The following is a 19,459-nucleotide window of genomic DNA, read 5'->3' as shown; positions in this document are numbered from 1 at the left end:
TGGACCCCCTTCTGACTGCACCCACCCCCCACCCCTACCCCACCTGGAGAGCTGGTACCCACAGATTGCTCTGGTTCATTGAGAAGAGGGGAGGGGAGATGAGGAGGATGAGAGGAGAGAGAGAGAGAGAGAGAGAGAGAGAGAGAGAGAGAGAGAGCAGCCCATCACCATGGCAACGGCAGCCCTGTTCATAACCAGTTTGTTGCCATGGAGATTCCCAGGGCTCACCTTGGGCTGAGGTATTGGGCAATGAGTTTCTGAGTCCTGGCTTGAGGAGGGGGTGACTGGAGAACTTCTTGCACAAGTAGAAGATCTCTAGATCCAGTAGTTATACCAATAACTCAGTGTCATTCTTCCAAATTTACAGATAGAGAGACTGAAACATGAGGTTTGGGTATGGGGGAAGCAGAGAACTTCACTCTACTAGATCATCAAAGAATCTTAGCATTTTTATGGCTAGAAAGACCCTCAGATAGTTTCCTGTTTAACTCCTTTATAATACAGATAGGACAATTGAGGCCCAGAGAGGGGAAGCAATGTGCTCAAGGCCACACCACAGAGCCTGAATTAGAGTATGGATGGGCTATATTGTGGTCTTGCTCCATTCCTGTGGCATAAGCTGACTCCCTCTCACTCCATGGGGACACATCCCAACTCTTGTTAGTCTGAACCCAGACATTGGGTTTCCCTAGGGAGCCCTTGTCCACTTCCCCATGCAATGACCTACTAAGGAGGAGGTGCTGGAGGCTGTCTCAGGGCCTAAGAGGTTAAAAGCCACCCAAATCATTCTCAAGATGGAACTTCCAATAAAGTCAGCACACAGGTACCCCCCCCCCCAGATAGACACAGAAATACACACATCAATATGCCCATCAACACAATGACATACAGTGACACACACAAGCACTGACTCACTGACCACCCCACAGGTCATCAGAGCTGGCATGGGATACTCCTCCCTCAAGACACACACATACTGCCTCTGCCACAAGCACACAGCATTCCAGATTCACATCCAGTTTGCATACACACCTGCACATCCAAAACTAGAGCCGTATTTTACTTCAACATGCAGTAGCTTGGAAATGTGAACAAGAAGACCGAGCAATCACCTTGGGATGAGAGAGAGGGCCATCTTGTTCTCAGGCCAGAGGATGGGGAATGGTAGAAGAGAAGGCAGGCATAGGAGAGCAGGAGCCTACAGTCACTCCCCCTCTAATCTGATGAGCATTAGGCACCTACTCAGTGTCAGGCTGTGGGCTTGGAACTCGGAACACAAAGATAAAAGGATATGGTCCCTGCCCTTGAGATGCAGGAGATGCACAAGTAAATAACTTCCAACCATTGGGACATGTGCTTTAATGGTGCAGTGGGTGGGCAGAAGAGGAATGACTGCCTCTGCCTGGGAGCAAGGGAAAGTGAAAAAGGTTTTCAGAAGAGGTTAAATGAGCTATAACTTACAGAGTGAGTAGGAGTTTTCCCGGCTAATGGAGGTGGGGAGATGAACACTGACAGATATACCAGGAGCAAATGAAGAAAGAGTTTGAATGACAGACTAAAGAGTTTGGCCTTTATCCTACAAGCGATAGGGGGCTTGGGTGGAGGGCAGTTAGGGACTGGATTGGAGGCAGGCAGACCAATGAGGAGGCTGTGGTCGTGGCGACGTGAGAGATGATGGAGGTTTGGACCTGGGTGATTGTGACAGGAGGAGAGATGTGGCCAGATTCAGGATAAGTTTTGGAGGTGGAGTAGCCAAGACGTGAGGACCAATTAGATCTGGTGGGAAGAGAAAAGGAGGCTTTGGGAATGGGTCGGGGAGTTCTGACTTTCCAATCTGTAAAGATGGTAAGACATTCATGAAAATGAGAAAAGGAGCAGACAGATTATGGGAAAGAGGAAGAGTGGAAGGAACCCAAGAAATTCGAGTCCAGGAGCCAGTTGGTTCATCGGGCTGGAGCCCTGTGTAAATCTAGGCCTCAGTTTGGTCATGTATACAATGAGGGGGCTCGTCAAATAAATCCTTAAAAGGTCCATCTAGGGTTCTTGGTGCTTAGTTTTGCTGGGGTCAGGGTGAGCTCACCTGCGGCTCAGCAGCGACCCCTGGCGGCCCGGGGAGGCTCTTCCTCCTCCCTGCACTGGGGCCACTCCAAGAGGATTCGCCACGTTTCATCCAGATCTGAGGGGCACAGAGCCAGGGAAGGGACCCCTGACAAGTGTCCCCTGTGGAGGAGACTGTGTGTGCATCCAGGGTGCTAATTCTTCACAGAAGGCTAAAAGGATCCTTCCCCTCCTCTCTCTTCTGTACCCAGGGTATAACTTCCAATACAAGACCACTGCACTGAGCCCTCCGGGAATCCGCCCCCATTGCCACCTGAGCTGGCTCCATCCAACCCTTCTGGAGCTTGGAGCAGAGGGAGCTAAGTGGGTTCCCGAAGGTCAGGACTGGACCCAAGGGTTAGTTCAGAGAACTTAGTGCTCCCAGGATCTAGCTGCCCGGGATCTAAACTAACTTGTTTTTCTCCCATCTCCTTCCCGGGATCACCGGGCGCTGTCCACGACGCCTCCAGGAAGGTAGAGGATCTGCCAGGCGCCAATGACAAGCTAAGCCGACCCAGCACCTGCCTCAGCGACCAGGACTTGTTCTTCCTCCCGCCCTCGACCCCACCCCTATTCTCCTGGCCCAACCCCTTTCTCTCTGGTCCCTCCATTTTCTGCTCCCAAACCGAGCCAGTCCTACTTCCTCCCATTGGCTCTGGACCCACCTCTTAATTACACGGCCCTCCCCTTTCCCTGGTTCCACCTTCTCCCCTCTGGTCCCGCCCCCTACCCGAGATGACCCCGCTCCTTTAGGGCCCTCCGGCCCAGCAATCCCCTTGACCCTAACTCCCCCATCACAAGATCCGCCCCTTCACCTCTGGCCCCACCCTCTTCCCTTGTGGCCCCGCCCACCTCGAATCTGGCCCCTCCCTTCACAATTTCCCAGCCCTCCTCCTCCCCTGTCCCACTAGGTCTCAGCTCCTCTCGCCAATCTGGCGCTCGGCTGGGACCCCCCACCCCGTCCTGGTCCCTCCCCTTCCAACAGAAGACCCGCCCACCGTGGCCCCGCCCCTTCTATAGCCCCGCCCCACTGGCAGGCCCCGCCCCCTGCGGCCTCTACCTTTGGCGTCTTCCCCTGAGAGTTGGCGGAGATCGGCCGCTGAATGCCTGTGAAACTCTCGGTCAGGGGTCCCGGCGGGCCCCGCAGGGGGCAGCGAGGTGACAGTGAACCTGCGGCTCATGATGCGGAAAGGGGCCGGGCGGCCGCGGTCCGAGCCCAGATCACACAAGTGGCCGCAGCCGGGCTCCGGGAGCCAGAACGAGCGGATTCCCCCTCCCGCCGCCCCCGTCGGACGCGGCGCCGCGCAGGGTCCTAGTGCCCGTTCTGCTGTCCCTGCTCAGAGAGATTTTTCGTTGTCACAATTGGAGGGAGGGTGGTACTGGCATCTAGTGGGTAGAGGCCACTTGCACCATCTAGGCTTGCACCAAGACTGCCTGGCCATGAGCCACAAGTTCACCATAACCTCCCTGCATTCAAACCATTCCCCGCGCCCCCAACCCCACCCCCGCCACGTTGGGGCCTGTGGTAGGGGGAGGAGGACTGACCCTGAATGCGTCTGGCATCTGTCCCTGGATCCCGCCACCTCCTGGAGGAAGACACCAAACTCCCTACAATGTATGGGATGGTCCCCCACAACAAAGAATTATCTGGCCCAAAATGTCAACGGTGCCCAGATTGAGAAACTCTGTACCAGACTAAGAAGTTTAATGGATTCCTAGATTTTAGGACTGACCAGGTTTTAAGCTTGATTGAGGGTAGATGAGGTTGTCTCTTATTAAGGTGGTGACAACTGATGGAGAAGCATGTTTGGAATGTGGACCCAAGAGCTCAGTTGGAACTATGCGATTGAGATGCCTATTAGTCACCTAAGGATCACGTGGAGTCGGCAGTTGAACATGCGAGTCTGGAGCAGAGGGGAGAGGTTAAGGCTGGGGATGTAAATTTCAGAGTCTTTAGCAGAGAGATGCCACTTAAGGCTATGAGGCTAGAAGAGATTACAGGGAATGAGTGTACACAGAGAAGTCCAAGGATGAGCACAGGCACGCTATCATTTAGAGGTTGGAAAGAGAAAGCTCCAGCCACTGAAGTGGGAGGAGAACCAGGAGTAAGGGGTGCCCCAGAGCCCAGGTGAAGAACCATTTCAGGAAGAAGGGCCCAATCAACTGTGTCAAACGAGCTGAGAGATATGTGGAATGAGCACAGAGGAGTACCCGTTGCATCTGGCTACAGGAAGATCATAGGTGCTTTGCAGAGAGTGATTTTAGTGGGCAGTGGGGTGGGAGCCAGGCTGGAAATGGTTGAGGAGAGAATGGAAATTGAGGAAGTGGAGACAATGAGTAGAGACCATACTTTTGGGAAGTTTTACTGATGGGAGTAGGGGGGTAGAGAAATGGAGCAGTATCTAGAGAGAGTCAGGGGTGCAGAAGGATTGTAAACAAGCCATATTAAGGAATGTTTGTATGCCAGTGGGAGTGGGTCATTCCTGAGCGAGAAATGGATGAGTTAGGAGAGAGGGCTCCGTCCAGAGGAAGTTCTCTGAACCCCTCCTTCAACTCCCACTTGGGCCCTAAGTCCAGATGATCAAACCTGATCAAGCCCATCACCTCCGCTCACCTGCCCCAACCCTTCCGTCAAGTCGCTCTGCTATCTTGTGAGGTCAAAGCCATTCTCCGCAGCCTGGCATTCAGGCTTTCTCATTTAATCCAGACCACCATTCCTATCTCAACAATTCCAGAACCCTCTCTGCTCCCCTCTCATCCACTTGCTAAAACCTAGAACTCACACACTAAAGTTCTGAGCCCTTTGTGATTCCCGAAACACCAGCTGCTTTTTCTCATCTCCCAGCATTTGCCTCAAGAGCACACATTCAAATTCCACCGTTATACCTCACCAGCTATGAGACTCAGGTGAGCTGTGCAATTCTCTGCCTCAGTTATCTCATCTGCAAAACAGGGAGAGGGTGATGCCAATAGTAATAGTGCCTATAAGGTAAGAGTATTACCTGTCCCATAGGGTTGTTGTTTTAAGGATTAGCTGTGTTAATACACAGAAAGCACATGGAACAGTGCCTGGCATATAGTCAGTGCTGTACTAGGGGTAGCTGCTATCATTTATATATAATCTGTGTTTTATTTACCCACCACTTTACCCCTGGGCACTTAGGTTATTGCCATTTTCTCACTGTATGAACAATGTTGCAATCAACAGCCTTGTATGTGTTGTTTTGTACGCACCTGTGTGAGAGTTAGAGTAGGCACATCTTTAGGCTTAATGGTTCTTAATAAATTACCCACTAAGAAGACAGTCCTATTGCACAGAAAGAAACTCTTGCTCATCCTTCTAGATTCAGTTCGAATTCAGATGTCATCTTGGTGGGGACAATCACCCTTGTAACTGAGTTGGACTCTCTGGGGGCAGAGCCTGGAGTCTACATTCTATGGGAGTTCTGAGGATGCTCATATGCACCCTAAAGTTTGAGGACCACTGAGAGGTCCTTGAGAACAGAAACATGGTCCAATTGATCTCTCTATCCCCCGTGTGCACACAGGGCCTGGCTCTGTGTAGGGGCTCAATAAATGTTTCATGAATGACTAACAGGCTGGCCATTTCCTCAGCTGTAAAATAGGAATAATCACATTATACTTTCCTAATAGGAAGACTTGAATGTTAGTGTTTATAAAGTGCTTCGAACACTGCCTGCTACTCAGTAAGCATTCTGTCGGTCACATACATAATACATGAGTACATACATGCCTGCCTGCATGCACACATACATAAAGAACTCTGCTCCTCAAGGTTAGAGAATTCAGATTTATTAAAAACATTCCAACAAAAAAGGAAGGTGGGAAGAGAGGGCTCAGCCCACCTCCCCTCCTCCCTGTCCTCCAGAACAGACCCACCAGTTTGAAACCGGCAAACTGGCTCCTTCTCCATCTCGATGGCCCCCATGGGGACCCACACGGCAGTGCTGAGGCAGGATGGGGAGCCCTAGTCCTCAGGGCACTGCAGAAGGTCGAAGCTCACGTAGCCCACTTGGTCCACCTGGTTCATCTCATTCCGGGAACTCACGCGCCAGTAGAAGCGGTCCTGGGAGAAGTAAGCTTTCTCTGCAAGGGAGAGGCAGGTACAAGAGGGGTGATCCAACCCTCCCACATACACATAAAGAAATGGCAAAATCTTTACAGTCATCCTTCCTGCCCTGTCTAGATCTTTGCAACGTTTTCCCATGACACCTCTGTCTCCCCCAAAGAGATGCTGGAGGACACAGACCTCAATGTCCAAAGCACTGGCACAGAGCCTGGCACACAGTAGGTGTCAGGACAATTCATTCAACGGTCATTCATTCATGCAACAAGTCCAGTCATTCATTCAGCAAAGTTCATCACACCAGGCGCTGTGACAGGCACTGGGGACACAGCAGAGAAAAATGCAGGCTGGCTCTCAGTCAGTTCTCCCAGTGCTTACACTCTGATGGGGTAGGAGAGACGATTAACAAGAAAAAGTTTAAATAAATGAGATTGGTTGTAAATGACATTGTAAAAAGCTATGAGAGAAATAAAGGCAAGTAAGTGAACAGATAATGAGGGTCAGAGAAGGGCTCTCTGAAAAGGTGGCCTTAGTGCTGAGACCTGAAGGATGAGAGGGAGGCAGCTGGTGACAATCTGGGGGAAAAACCTCCCAGGCAGTGGGAACAACTGGCACAAAGGCCCCAAGCTAGGAGTGACCTTGCTGTGTTGAAAGAGCAGCCAGAAGGCCGGTGTGGGTGGAGCGGAGCAAAGAGAAGGGGGTGGGGGGGGAGGGGGGAGGGGTTACAGCAGATCAGGTTGGTTTCTTCGACCCTGGAATGGGTCTGGAGTCACCTGCAAGACCGCTCCCCTCCACTCCTAACACCTTTATTCAGTGAGAATATATTAAACGCATTGGACAGCCAGTATGGCTCGGACTAGGGTGTTGCAAAGGAGACGGTGAAAAGGGACTGTTTTGGCGGTAGAGTCACGAGAACTTGTCAGCTGATTGGCTGTGAGCGGTAAGAAAGAGAAAGCAAGTATAACTCCAGCTGTCAGCCCCATTTTACAGATGGGGAAAGTGAGACTCCGCGAGTAGCAGTGACTCGACCAAAGACACACAGCTACGAATTGTCTTATTTATCATCGTATCTCCAGTGGCAGCACAGTGCCTGGCACATTACAGGCACTTAATAAATATTGTCTAATAAAATAATGACCCTCCATGCAAACCACGTGTCCTGTTCGGTAGGGGAAAGAGCTTCCAGCTGGGACGGCAGGAAATCTGGGCCTGAGTTCTGGTTGTGCCCCTGTGTCCCTGCATGAGCTGGGGAAAGTCCCTGACTGTATAGGGAACTTTGTGCTGGGGCATTTGCCTCAATCTCCGGGGGCTTTTTCTTTCTTGTTCAGAATTTGACCAATCACTAAGGCAGGGGAGCCTAGCAGGGGACGTGTCTCGGAGAGGGACCCGCCCTTGACCCCCGAATGCAGCCCTCACCTCGGTACTGGAAGACGTCGTGCATGTCCAAGGGCACGCCGGGGAACATCTGGTCCACCGGGCTGACACTCCGGGGATCCACGGTCTGTGTCTTCACGTCGAACCTGCCGGCGGGGCGGGAGGAGAGAGGCGCTGAGCCGGCTGGCGGGGGACGGCGCCCGGGCTCCCCCTGCCGGCGGCCGCCGCGACTCTCACCTCCAGAAGCGCCGCCTGCTGAACAGCAGCACCTTACCGCCGCCGCGCGGGAGCGCCCCCGTGATTTGGGCCACGTCCGCGCCCAGGCCCAGCTTGTCCAGACGCCTCGGGCCTAGCGCCGACTTGCCTGTGTACACCCACACTTGGCGCCCTGAAAAGGAGAACGGTCACGTGGGTCTGGGGGCAGGGAGGGGTCACAAATTCTCCTTGAATGTCCAGAAGGAGAACCCAGCGAGGCCTTTCCGAGCCCGGTGCGCCCGCAGTCTGTGCCCAAGGAGCAGAGCCGCTGGGGAGGAGGATGGTGCGAGGGTGCGGCGAGGAGGGGACCTGCACTTCAGCCCCCGCTAAATGGCATCCGCCAGGAGGGGGCGCCTTTTTCTAATCCGCACAAGATGCTCCATGGATTGTCTTCGGTCTCTTGGTGCTCCTAGATTGGTGAGGATAGGGGTGCGGGAGGGGGATGTGGAGACGGGAGAGGGAGAAAGAAGGAAACTAACCAGAGAAGAAGAAAATCTTCTTGGTGAGTGGCTCCTCAAAGGCGGAATCCAGCTTGGGGGGCAGCATAGGCCATGTGTCCCTGATCAGGAAGGGGCCCTGCACCCCGCGTCCCTTGCCCTCCAAGAGTCGCCAGTACCTCCTAGGAACGTGAAAAGGGGACGGCAGGGCACTGAACCTTGAACCGAAGTCCAGTGTGCCGGGAAAGACAAGCAAGTCCCTTCTCCAAACCCCCTCCCTCGGCCGCATCCCTGTGCCCTCACCCGTCCTTGAAGAAATGGAGATGATTCCCGATCTCCGCGATGGCATCGAAGATGTCCACGTTGCAGACCTCCTCCCCTGGACCCAAAGGCACTGTTGGGGCTGTGGAGGGGCCAGCAGTGGGGGGACCCGTGGGAGGGCCAGCACTGGGGGGACCCGTGGGGCCAGCTGAAGGGGGGCCTGTGGGGCCAGCAGTGGGGCGCTCTGAAGGGCGAGTAGTGGGAGGCCCAGTAGCACAGACTGTCGTCTGAGGTTCCAGTGTGGTGGTGGTTGGAGGCTGGGGTTCAGGTTTAGGGCGAGGACCTAAAAAGAGAGACCATGTGAGACACCCCATATTCCTGCATATGTCTGGGCCCATGGAATACCTGCTCCCCCAAACCCATCAATGAGCCCCCCAGAACTCGCTCTCCTCACTTTAGATGTTGGAGCCTGACTTCCCAGACCACAGGCAGACTGCTGCTTTTCACACACTTGCCTTTCATCACGCCATATTTATCCAGTTCCTGGGCTGTGTCGGGCCCTGGCTGGGCCCTACCACACAAGAGGGGCAGGAAACACTCCCCCACTGCACCCCCAGGCTGGGGCGAGACAAGGGTTTTTTGCACGCTGAAACTGAGTGCCAAACTGAGTGCTAAGAGCTTTGTAAACTCACTCCCCTTCCCTACTTCCGCCAGCCCCTCCTTCCAATACCACAAACTCATCAACCTTCAAAAAAAACCCTATGAAGTAGATTCTTTACTATCCCCCCCCCCCTTTTTTTTTTTTTTGGCTGAGGAAGATAAGCTCTGAGCTAACATCTGTGCCAGTCTTCCTCTATTTTGTAAGTGGGACACCTCCACAGCATAACTAGTGAGTGGCGTAGGTCTGCACCCAGGATCCAAACCCATGAACCCAGGCCGCCAAACTGGAGTGCACAGAACTTTAACCATTCAGCCATGGGGCTGGGTCCAATATCCCCATTTTTTTTACATGAGAAAATAATATTAATGATAACAAGTGAAGATAACAATAAAAACATCAAACACGTATATGGTGCTTACTATATGCCAGGCACTATTCTAACTCATTTAAACCTCCTAACTACCCTATGAAGTAGGTGCTGTTATAAGCCCCACTTCACAGATGGGGAAATTGAGGTGGTGAAGTAACATATCTGAGGTCACCTAGCCAGTAAGTAGTCAGACTTTTTTTTTAACAGAAGTTCCCTTTTTTGTGTGAGGAAGATTGGCCCTGAGCTAACATCTGTTGCCAATCTTCCTCTTTTTGCTTGAGGAAGATTGTCACTGAGCTAACATCTGTGCCAATTTTCCTCCATTTTGTATGTGGGATGTGGCTACAGCATGGCTTGGTGTGCAGGTCCACAATGGGGATCTAAACCAGAGAACCCCCGGTCACCGAAGCTGAGCGCAGTATGGGAACTTAACCACTACACCACCTGGCCGGCCTCTGGACTGACTTTTGAACCCATGTCTGTCTCACTCTAGAGTCTGGGCTTTTTATCACCATCTCCAAGCACTGACCAGGCAGCGATTGAACTCACTGAACCCGGGTGCTCCCCTAGATAGAGGCTGAGGTCCCCTTTCCCCGCTCCCTATTCTCTGGTGCTCTGGCGGGGGTCCCTCCCTTCTCTCTCCTCCCTCCGTCCCTGCCCCACAGCCTCACCATAGAGATACTGGATGCCGTTCACATCGTCCTCATGCAGCGGGGGCTCCTCGGTGAAGCTGTACATGGGGTACATGAGCGCCGCTGGCACGGATGAGTGATCTAGGCCCAGTGCGTGGCCGAACTCATGCGCCGCCACGAGGAACAGGCTGTATCCTGGAGGAAAGAGGGAGTCTGAGACGTGAGCCCTGGGCTGAGCTCCCAGCCCCGGCCATACCTCCCCTACCACCACCGCCTCGCCCAGGCCCCCAGGCCCGGAACCTCGGAACCCTGCCCACCTTGGTCGGGGCAGAAGCCCCACTTCTTGTCGCTGTCGAAGTTCGAGGTGGTGGCGCACCAGAGGCGCCCATCACTGCGGCCCTCTCTGGTACAGGCAGAGTACTCCTTGCCCAGGAAGGTGAAGGGGAAGACGCACAGCTCCCCGGCGGAGTTGCCCCCGTTCACTGTGGAGTCAACTGGAGAGACCCAGGGCTTTGGCTGAGCCAAGTGGAGGGATCCAATAAGGAGCTAGAGGATCTTGGTGGCTATTTCTAAAGCCTAGCGGGTGTTGTGGGGCACAGCTAAGGCCAGGGTGGGCTGGCGGGCGGGCTCTGGGGACTGAAGAGCAAGGAAGAGGCAGGAGGCGTGGCTAAAAGGCCAAGCCACCGTGGATGGAGTGGCTGCATTTAGAAATCAGGGGAAGCGTTGCGGTGATGGTGGGCAGAGTCACAGTGGTCCTAAGGACCAATGAGGAGTGGAGAGTCAAACTGGTGGGTGGAGGAGCCACGTTTCAGGGACCAATGCAGAATTAGAGGGCGAGGCTGAATCTGGTAGGCGGGGCAGAGGTACCTCGGGTCGGGCAGAAGCCATAACGCTTGTCCTGGTCGTAGTTGGCGGTAGTGGCGCACCAGCGGTACCCATCCGAGCGGCCGTCGGTGGTGCAGGTGGAGTAGGAGCGACCCTCGAAGGTGAAGGGAAACACGCAGGGCTTGCCGTCGGCATTGCCGTCCTGGGTGTAGAGTTCTGGGGAGGCCCACACAGTTACCACGAGGTGCCACCAGTTTATAGAACCACAGACCATCTGCCTCCTCTGTCCCTCTTCTCATTTCACAAATGAGGAAACTGGGCCCAGAGAATAAGACACTGATTCACAGACCACACAGCACCAGCGGCAGAGCTGAGGTTAAAACCCAGGGTTCTGGACCCTCCAGGGCGGTGGGCGCCCTCTCCCCTCGCCACGACCCCGCACTCACTCTCGCTGGGGCAGAAGCCAAACCGGCGGTCGGTGTCATAGTCGGCCGTGGTGCTGCACCAGAGCATGTCGTCCGAGCGGCCGTCCGTGGTGCAAGAGGAGTAGGAGCGGCCCTCGAAGGTGAAGGGGAAGTGGCAGGGGGCGCCATCTGCGTTTCCAAAGTGCGTTGGAACCACTGTAAGAGGAGGGGGCTCGCTGTCAGGGCGGCTGGCGAGGGATGCGAGAAGAGAAGGGAATGGGGGCCGAGGCGGCTCAGGATCTCACCGGGGCCCTTGCCCAGAGACCACAACTCTTCGTCGTCGAAGTGGGCGTCTCCCTGAATGCCGGGACCAGGGGGAAAGGCGTGTGCCAGGAGCCCGTCCTTCCCATCGAAGGGATACCCATCTCCGTGCTCTGAAGAAGCAGGTGGAGAAGAAGAGCGTTAGCCAAGTACAGTTGCGGATATTGCGCGCTGAAATCCCGCCCGCGGGTGGCTGTCCAGCCTTGCGTCCCCGCTCTGCGCCGGGTCGGGCTGGAGGGGGCGCCACAGGGCGAGCTGGCCAGGGCTGTGGGGACAGGCAAGAGAAAGCTGGCCAGGGCTGTGGGGACAGGCAAGAGAAAGCTGGGCCCAGTGCCCCCTCTAGTCTCTCCGTGGTCTTCCCAGCCCTGTCCTTGTCCAAGACCCTCTTGGCTTCCCCCCCCCCCCGCCCCCACCTTCTCCCCTTCTCTTAGGCGTTCTCACCCCTAACGCCAAACTGGATGACGATATCGGCTTGCGGGCCGTTCACGCGGGTGAAGGTGAGCGGCGTCACCTCGCTCCAGACCGCGAAGGCGCGGGCAAAGGCGTCGTCGATCACGTCGCGCGGCAAGTCTCCCGAGTAGTTTTGGATCCTGGAGGGGAAAGCAGGAGGACAGAGGTTATAAGTGAGAGGCGGGAACCGGGACCGCAGCGACACCCCACGTCTCAGCGACTTCAGCATACACGACACTCCCTGAGCTCCACGCTTTCATCTATAAAGCAATTGCAGACTCATTGTTGCCTTTGCACACTCACAAGGGCCCTGGCAGGAGGATTCAGATTGCCGGGCCCATTTCCCCCGAAAGGGAATCAGAGGCTCAGAAGTGCAGCGGCTTGCCCCGGACTGCACATTGAGTGAAACCCAGGGATCGGTCTAAGACAGGACATTCACTGCCAGCTCGCACGGGGACTGGCCTCCACGCCCTACTCTGCCCGCCCCAGCAGGGCCCGGCCGCGCACCAGTACGTGATGTCGCGGTGGTGCCACTTGAGGTCGCCCTCAAAGGTCTGGAACTGGCCCACGTCTGGGACGCCGCAGCGCGGGGTACGCATGGCCTCCAGGGTGGTGCTGTCCAGCTCGCCAGTCTCGGGCAGGGCCAGGCGCTTCTGGAGTCTCCGCAGCGCCCGCTCCAGGGGCTGATCGCCCTCGCTCATCTCGGCGACACCAGTGTAGCCATAGCGGAACAGATATTCCTGTGGATGGAGGAAGAGACATGCCAGAGCCCTGACTCCCTTTCTCTGCCCTGCTGAGAACAGGGACTAGCAACAAGGCAGTGTACTGGGACTTGGTCCCCTGTATGCTGTTGCTTGTGCCCACCCAAGAATCTCCCCTCCCTGTAGATACCCTCTCCTCCTTCCCCATCCCTGGATGCCCTTGGGCATGCCTACCTCAGGGCCCCCTAGAGTTTAGCTGTGTTCACCCCAGCCCATGCCCACTCCAGAATCCTCCATTGCCCTGGTCATTTCCCATTGCCCACCTCAGAAACCCTCGTTAGCCCATTCCTGGCCATCACTGCCCAGAGACTCCACAGGACCCCCAGGGCCTGATTCTGGACACTTCTGTTCTCCAGACATGCTCATTACCCCCAACATGCCCCAAAGTATCTCCTCTGAGGCCCCATTCCTTCCCTGGGACACCTGGCCAGCCCTCCCCAGCTCTAGACTGGGGTGTTTGCCTACCTCTGCCAGCTCCCTGTCAGTGAGGTTAGTTAGCAGGTCTCCTGGGAAGACCACCACGGTGGGCTGGTGCCGTGTAGGGGCGGCAGAGCAGCAGCCCAGCGCCAAGACCGCCAGGACTAGGGACTGCCAGGGGCTCATGGTGAGGGTAGCAGGGTCTGGCTGCAGCTGCCCTTGCAGGGGCTTTAAGGAGGCGCTATTAACTGATTCAGTGACCCCGCCCCTCCCCGCCAGGCCGGTGCTGACTCAGGGGATGGGGGGGTGTGTGTGTGTGTGTGTATGTTGGGCAGTCCCAGCATGAGAAGGTAAAGATAGGGCTTACACCACCCCTTCTCTCCCCGCTGCCCGCAGTCCCCATTGCCGAGTCAGGCAGGACCCCAGACCCACAGGAAACCGCAAGCCCATAGGGGAAGGATTGGATTTTGCAAACTGCAGAGTTTGTGAGAACTGTGGGAGGGAGACGAGGCCGGAGGACTCCCGGAGCCCTCCCTCTGAACGCCCCTAGTGGTCAGTCCCAAGGCCTCTTTCTGAACCTAGTGATCTCTCTTCCTGGTCAGACCCCGTCCGTGGACCCCTCCCCACACGCCCTGGCTCTGTCCTCATTTCTCCTCCCTGGAAACCTTCTTTGACTCAGCTTCCTCTCCCTGCTCCACCTGGGGGCAGGAGTGGGTTCTGCTAGGCAGAAATTGGGGAATTCCACCAGGGCAGCCCCGACTTTGACAGGCTGAATCCTTCAGGACAGTAAAGGGGGGAGTTTGTGGCATCTGGAAGCCGGGCAGACGTGGCTTCACTCTCTTCTGTCAGTGCCTCAGGCAAATGTTCTCACCACTCTGAATTTGTTTCCTCAGCTGTAAAAAAAAGGGTCCTTTTGTCCCTAAATTGATGTGAGGATAAAATGAGATCAAACATATAAAATACTTACTACAGTGTACGTTGCAAGTCCTCAATAGATGGCTGTGATGGTTTTTAATTATCTGAGCCAAGACCATGATTCCAACGTGAAATCAGGAGACCGAGTTCTTGGGCTCTAATCCACTGTGTGACCTAGAGTAAATGCCTTCCCTTCTCTGGGCTTTGGACTCTTCAACTGCAAAATGGCAGGGAGGGAATAATCTCTGGGAGCCCTTTCAGTTCTCCAGCCCTGCTCCACCCAGCACAAGCTCTAGCCCCAACTACCACCACTCACGCCAGTAACCAGCGACCTCCCTCCCTCCCTTCTTTCCAGCCAACCAGTGTGGAGCAGGATCTCCATTTGCCTTCTTGGAGGCATTATTTGGGAAGGATGACAAGGGCAATTCAACAAGCTGTATGTAAAGGCCTTACTAAGTGCCAGGGACTTCATATGCTTATCTAATAAACAAGTCTTTAACAGTTCTGGTTTTCAGTCCCAGCTCTGCCATTTTCCAGCTCTGTGACCTTGGGCAAGTCATTTCACCTCTGAACCATAATAATGCATTTTTTAAAGATTTACTGTATCGACTACTGAGATAAGTTCCCTATAGGCATCTCAGTTCATCCTCACCACCATCTGTGAGGTAGGTTTAATGAGTACTCCTGCCATTTTCAGAGGAGGAAACTGAGGCTCACAGCAGTTAAGGAATTTGCCTATGATCACATAGTAAGTTAATACACAAAACCAGGATTCAAGCCTAGGGCTGCCTGGCTCTGAAGCTTTTCATCTTTATTACCATTTACACAGAATTGAGATGACCGGGGGTGGGAGGGGAGCAGGAGGATGGGATGGGGAAGGGCAGATTTAAAATCTAGACCCTTCTCTCCTGATCGCCTGCCCCACTGAAGATCAGAGAGGAGGCCCAGCCCTTGGGGGGTCAGACACTAGGAAAGGAGACCCAAGGAAACTATATTCCAGACTTGAGAGTGTGGGGTCATAGAGCAATATGATTTTAGAGACAGAAACAGAGACGCTCCAATCCAGGGGATTGTCATCTGGTAGCAGTTGTGGGCTTTAAGAGAATCCATGAACCACCTCCAACTTGCCATCAATTGTACAAAATACGTCATATCTATGTATATAAGTCACATTTCTCAAATTTTGCACTACTGACATTTGGGGCCGGATCATTCTTTGTTTTGAGGGGCTGTCCTGTGCCTTGTAGGATGTTTAGTAGCATCCCCAGCCTCTACTCCATGCCAGTAGCACCTCCCCCTGCCAGTTGTGACAACCAGAAATGTTGCCAAACATTGCCAAATGTCCCTTGGGTGGGTGGGAGGGGCAAAACCACCCCCACTTGAGAACTACTGATATATGTTGATTTTTCTATGTAAAGGGTCCAAAATTTTTATCATGTACTCAAACCATTGATGATGATCCTCAAACCTTTAAAGACCACTTACCCAGCAAATATTTGTTGAGTTTTTACAGGCCAGGCATTGCGCTAAGAATTGGTAATATAGAGTGACCAAGATGGCCTTTGTCCCTGTGTTCATGGAGCTGAGTCCAGTGGGGGAGAAATTGAGTGAGTAATTAATTACCAGAGAGACAAACATCACCAGAGGGAGATGTACTTATCTATTCCAATGACCCCCATCATGTAGGTGAGGAAACTGAGGCTCAGAGTGGAGGATTTGCCACTTAGGTCACAGAGCAGGCCAGGGACAGAGTGTGTGGGGCCATCAGGAGTGGTAGCTAAGTGCCCACAGTCTGGAGCCAAGCTTCGTAAGTTCAAATCTCAGCTCTGGCACCAACTTGCTGTGTGATCTGAGCAATTGACATAACCTGTCAGTGCCTCAGTTTCCCCATCCGTAAAATCGGGGTAATAACAGTGCTTACCTCACGGGGTTGTAAGGATCAAATGAGTTAACAGTTATAAAGTGCCTGGCACATGGTAGTAAGTGCTTGCTGTCACTCTAATTCTGATTGCCTCCAGGCCAGCTGGCTGTTTTTACCAATGGGGGAGCAGGGAGAGAGCACCCTGCCAGGAACCCCAGAGCTTGATTCCTGGAGTCAATCCAAGCAAGAACCCTCCTTTCCTCACCCCCTCCCAACTTCCTCCTTGATGCCTTGGCTCCCTACCCCCATCAAGAGGAACTTAAGGAGAGCTTGGCTTTCAACACAGCAATGGCAGGAAGTGGTTCTGGTTACCACATCCCCTTCCCCACTCCCTCCAGCCCCTCCTTCCAAAACCACAACAGTTTGGCCAAGGCCCTGGGAGAGGAGGCAGAGAAAGGATATACCCCCAGGTGGGTACCCCCTAGCCCTGACTGGAGTCATAGCTTGGACTCCCAAGCCCCTCACGCAGGTGGAGGCCCCATCAGGATGGGGAGGTGGCTGATCCTGGAGCCCTGAGTCACCAGCCAGATGACACAGCCCTGCAGGCTGCTATTAGTAACTCCAGGCCCCCAGACCAGGGTCAGCCTCATGAGATGAGGAATCTCTCCCTCTATCTAGGATGGGGGAACTCCAAGCCTATTTCTCCCAAACCTACCAGAGAGGGGAGGGGCAGCCAGGCCTGAGAGGCCCTGGCAGGATGTGAGGAAGACACTGTGTCTGGATGAAGTAGAAAGGTGTGTATACTGCATGACATTGCCTCAGGGGAGAGCATCACTCACGTACTGGCCCACGTACTGGCCGCCCACCCACAAACACACCTACCATCCCTAGCCCCAGGGTGATGGCAATTCCCAAGCTGACTCTTAGAGGCCTAATAATAATAATGTCATACCTCCCACTTATCCATATTGAGCTCCCCCAGTAGGAAGCCATAGGGCATAGACTTTGTAATTAGACCCGCTGGGTTCAAATTCTAGCTCCTACTACTTCTGGCTGTGTGACCTTAGACAAGTCACCTTGCCTCTCTATGCCTCCATTTCCTCATCTGTAAAGAGGATAAGAGAACAGTCTTCACTTCAAAGGAGTGTGGGAGGGGTTAAGTGAGATTGTACACTGCAGGTATTTAGCACATAGTAGGTACACACACAAAAAAGTTGGCTATTATGATTCTATTACTCTACTGCTCTCACCTTTACAAATTAGGACTCATGATCCCAGGCAACTTTCTGAATCAGGATTCAGGAGCCCCTTTTACTGGTGAGGAATCTGAGACTCAGGGAGTTACCCAAGTCCACACAGCAAGCAAGGGGCAGACCCGGGACTTACCCCAGACGTGAGACCAGCACCCTGTTCTTTCCACCACATTTAGCATGTGCCCCCAGCCACCTCAGCTTGTGATCATTCTAATAGTCAATGCCTGTGGGGGGCCTTTGACAGTTTATCCAGCCTGTCGTGTTCCTTTTCTCATCTGATTTGCACCAAAAGGCAGATTTTCTTAACATCCTATTTGAATCTGAGCCTTCAGAACCCCTTGGCATTCATAGGAGGCAGAGTCTGTAAACCTTTTTCAAGGTGACAGATCCAAGGCCCAGAGAAGTGCTTCAAGTTGCTCACTGTCACACAGCTGGTGAGTGACAGAGCTCCTGCCTAGGCCTTCTGACTCCAAATCTCGTGCTAAGATCAGGTCACTGGGTCTGGCAAGAAGGAAGTCAGTGGGGGAAGCAGACTGGGGGCTGTCGGGTGCCCAGAAGTCAGGCTGGAGGGAGCCAAGCCTAGGAACCAACAGAGGGAACAGGTGTGGGGTATTTGGCTGGGCTCTGCAGAAAAAAAATGAAGGGGGTGAAAAAGGAAAATAGAAGAGTAAAGTGGCTGGAAGGGACAGAGAACAGTCAAGTGGAGTTCCTGGTTTTTTTGTTTTTTTTAAGGTTTGGCACCTGGAACAGCCAGAGGCGCTCACAACTAGAATGTACAACTATGCGCTGGGGGCTTTGAGGAGAAGAAGAAGAAGAAGAGAAAAAAAGAAGATTGGCAACAGATGTTAGCTCAGGTGCCAACCTTTAAAAAAAAGTAAAAAATAAAGATTGACACCTGAACTAACATCTGTTGCCAATCTTTTTTTTCTTCTTCTTCTTCTCCCCAAAGCCCCCCAGTACACAGTTGTGTATTCTAGTTGTAGGTCCTTCTGGTTGTGCCATGTGGGATGCCACCTCAGCATGGCCTGATGAGCGGTGCCATGTCCACGCCCAGGATCCGAACTGGCAAAACCCTGGGCCACCAAAGCAGAGTGCACGAACTTAACCACTCGGCCACGGGGCCGGCCCCTGGAGTTTCTTTTAAGTGAGAGGTTCATGAACACAAGAAAAGGTAGTGCTGTGGAGGGAGAGATGTGCGAATTGAGGGGCAAGAGGATGGGCCTGGGACCAGCTCCCTTGGCATCAGGCTGCCTGCTGGGTTTGCTTGGGATCCCAGCAAAGCAGGTGCAGCCCAACATACACATTTAAAAGATTGACTGTTTTTAATTAAGACTTTATTTTTTTTAGAGCAGTTTAAGGTTCACAGCAAAATTGAGGGGCAAATACAGAGATTTCCCATATACCCCCTACCCCACGCAGGCACAGCCTCCCCATTATCAACATCCTCCACCAGAGTGGGACACTTGTTACATCCGTGACCCTGCAGTGACACATCATCATCAGCCACCGTCCCAGTTTACGTTAGGGTTCACTCAGTGTCGCACATTCCACGGGTTTGGACAAATGCACGGTAACATGTCTCCATCATCATGCTCTCATACCGAGTAGTTTCACTGCCCCAGAAATCCTCTGTGCTCTGCTTATTCATCCCTCCTCACCACAAAGATTGTTGTTGATATTTGCAAAAAGTCCTTAAAGTAGCCAGCATGGGAAAGCTCAGATCTTCGTTGGACTTCCTTAAATAGTCATTTCAGGGTTTAGTGTTGTTTTCCTCTGGATGACATATGGGGAAGGATACCACATTCTCAGTGATCACAGCACTAAAGGTCTGAATCTGATCCTGTTTACAATGGCAATGGAGTGAGGGAGGCTCTAATCCTCCGGAAATCCCATGTTGAACATTCAGGGGTCACTTAGTCTGTGCTGGCCAGGTGGATGGAGAGCCCTGGGGAACAGAGCGGAAGGGAGAAGCCGCACAGCGCACCTGGCAACTTATTTGCCCCTTTTACAAAGCTGGGTTGAGCTCTGCCCTTGGCGGGGCACATCTTCTCATGCATCTTCTGGTTGGGCCGCTCTGA

General features: G+C 53.6%; 2 protein-coding genes across 3 annotated transcripts in view; both read right to left on the bottom strand.

Annotated features, from left to right (window-relative positions):
- SLC12A5 (solute carrier family 12 member 5) overlaps nucleotides 1–3,376 on the bottom strand; it is a 36,639-nt gene extending 33,263 nt beyond the window's left edge. For both annotated transcript variants that reach the window (XM_070589321.1, XM_070589323.1), the window contains exon 1: nucleotides 3,158–3,376. In XM_070589321.1, the coding sequence (XP_070445422.1) occupies nucleotides 3,158–3,278 (121 nt within the window). In that variant the 5' untranslated portion in view covers nucleotides 3,279–3,376. The remainder of the gene's footprint in view (nucleotides 1–3,157) is intronic.
- Nucleotides 3,377–5,894: 2,518 nt separating this feature from the next.
- Nucleotides 5,895–13,609, bottom strand: MMP9 (matrix metallopeptidase 9). Its single transcript, XM_070588441.1, has 13 exons — nucleotides 13,401–13,609; nucleotides 12,682–12,914; nucleotides 12,166–12,314; nucleotides 11,709–11,837; nucleotides 11,446–11,619; nucleotides 11,042–11,215; nucleotides 10,492–10,668; nucleotides 10,214–10,369; nucleotides 8,554–8,854; nucleotides 8,293–8,432; nucleotides 7,796–7,946; nucleotides 7,601–7,704; nucleotides 5,895–6,204 (listed from the first exon to the last, which is right to left on the bottom strand). Exons 1-13 carry the CDS (start codon nucleotides 13,536–13,538, stop codon nucleotides 6,086–6,088), a joined length of 2,145 nt encoding a protein of 714 aa, XP_070444542.1. The 5' UTR covers nucleotides 13,539–13,609; the 3' UTR covers nucleotides 5,895–6,085.
- Nucleotides 13,610–19,459: the final 5,850 nt, after the last annotated feature.

This window comes from Equus przewalskii, chromosome 21 (assembly GCF_037783145.1).
Source record: "Equus przewalskii isolate Varuska chromosome 21, EquPr2, whole genome shotgun sequence".
NCBI classification, from domain to species: domain Eukaryota; kingdom Metazoa; phylum Chordata; class Mammalia; order Perissodactyla; family Equidae; genus Equus; species Equus przewalskii.
Note: the sequence above shows the minus strand (reverse complement) of the source record. Positions and strands in the feature narration are given on the sequence as shown.